This window comes from Mastomys coucha, chromosome X (genome assembly GCF_008632895.1).
Source record: "Mastomys coucha isolate ucsf_1 chromosome X, UCSF_Mcou_1, whole genome shotgun sequence".
NCBI lineage: Eukaryota > Metazoa > Chordata > Mammalia > Rodentia > Muridae > Mastomys > Mastomys coucha.
In genome coordinates this window covers 85,777,607-85,778,921 of record NC_045030.1, presented here as the reverse complement: position 1 = coordinate 85,778,921, position 1,315 = coordinate 85,777,607, and the positions used below count along the sequence as shown (strand labels likewise).

Sequence of the window (1,315 nt, the reverse complement as noted above, 5' to 3'; positions counted from 1 at the left end):
CTCAGAATACAACCAAACACAACTGGCAAAAAAAAAAGTCAATGAAATTATCACTAATAAAATTCTGCTATACTTATATATTGTAGCCTAGCCCAATGGTCATCAGAGGGGAATCAATTAAGAACCAACTGGGAGCAGATCCAGAGACCCAGAGCCAAACACTAGAGAATTCTTATATAAGAAGTATTTCCATGGAATAAATAAATGCTACTGGATCAAAATAGTTTGGATTACAATATAAATTTTTTTGTACAGTTTGTTTTTAAAAATGTGCATTAAGCTTATAAACACTTTATATTTTACATCAATATTAGAATGTCTTTCCTAAGTGAAAAAAAATCAGAACTTGCTAAATAAAAGAACTGGAAATTGAGCCCTTTTTGAGAATATTGCAAATGCATTGTTCAGTATTTAAGTCTATATATTTTGCCTAAAATCGTAATTCTGTACCATATAACTTCCTGTAATTACACTTCACATCAATTGCTTTATCAATGTTTCAACTTATGGAATATTTTTTCCAAAACCCATTGGCTCATATTTTGCCTTTGGTCATTAATGAAAATTCATTCACCATCACCAATTGCTTTGTGTTTATAGCAAAATATACAGGCAAATCAGATAGTCATGTTACAAACCAAAACAACAATTTATAATTCTGCTTCCTTCCAAGAAAAAACTCAGAAAACAAAGTAAATAGAAACAGTTGCAACATTTAACACATGTGACAGAGAAGATGGTTAGTATCTAACCTTTATCCACTGGAGATTTATCTGTTTGAGCTTCTTTTCAAGTTTATCTTGCTCTTCTGGTCTTATGGGAGCACTTACAAGTACTGCTCCTCCTGTTTCATTTAATTGTTTTAGAATTCCCTGGCGCAGGGGCAACTCTTCTGCCAGTAACTGAAACGGACAAATACAACAACATTTAAAATGAATTACAGTGCAACTCCAACTACCTTTGAGTCACCTTTATTGATTAGTCTATCAAAGTAAAGGGACTCAACTGAAGGTCCACTGGCACCTGAAATACCAAATACTTCTACAGAGCACAGAACTGATGGGCTGAAACAACTGCATTCAAGAAGATAAACCACTACAGATGACTAAATTATTTTTCTCCCTTGAGAGTGTTTTCAAGTGAAAAATGTTAGATGACATATAGAACTCTAAAATAATACAACAAGCAGTTATTTTAAAAGCATATGCTTTATCAGAAGTAGAACAATTGGATTGATTCCATTATACACTCAGGTATTTTAGCATGTCATAACATATGACAGCTTTGCAGATCTGCAGACAACCAAGTTGTCAAT

General features: G+C 32.9%; 1 protein-coding gene across 1 annotated transcript in view; it reads right to left on the bottom strand.

Annotated features, from left to right (window-relative positions):
* Dmd (dystrophin) overlaps positions 1–1,315 on the bottom strand; it is a 2,056,279-nt gene that overhangs the window by 845,011 nt on the left and 1,209,953 nt on the right. The window contains exon 46 of the mRNA XM_031364700.1: positions 753–902. Within this exon, the coding sequence (XP_031220560.1) occupies positions 753–902 (150 nt within the window). The remainder of the gene's footprint in view (positions 1–752; positions 903–1,315) is intronic.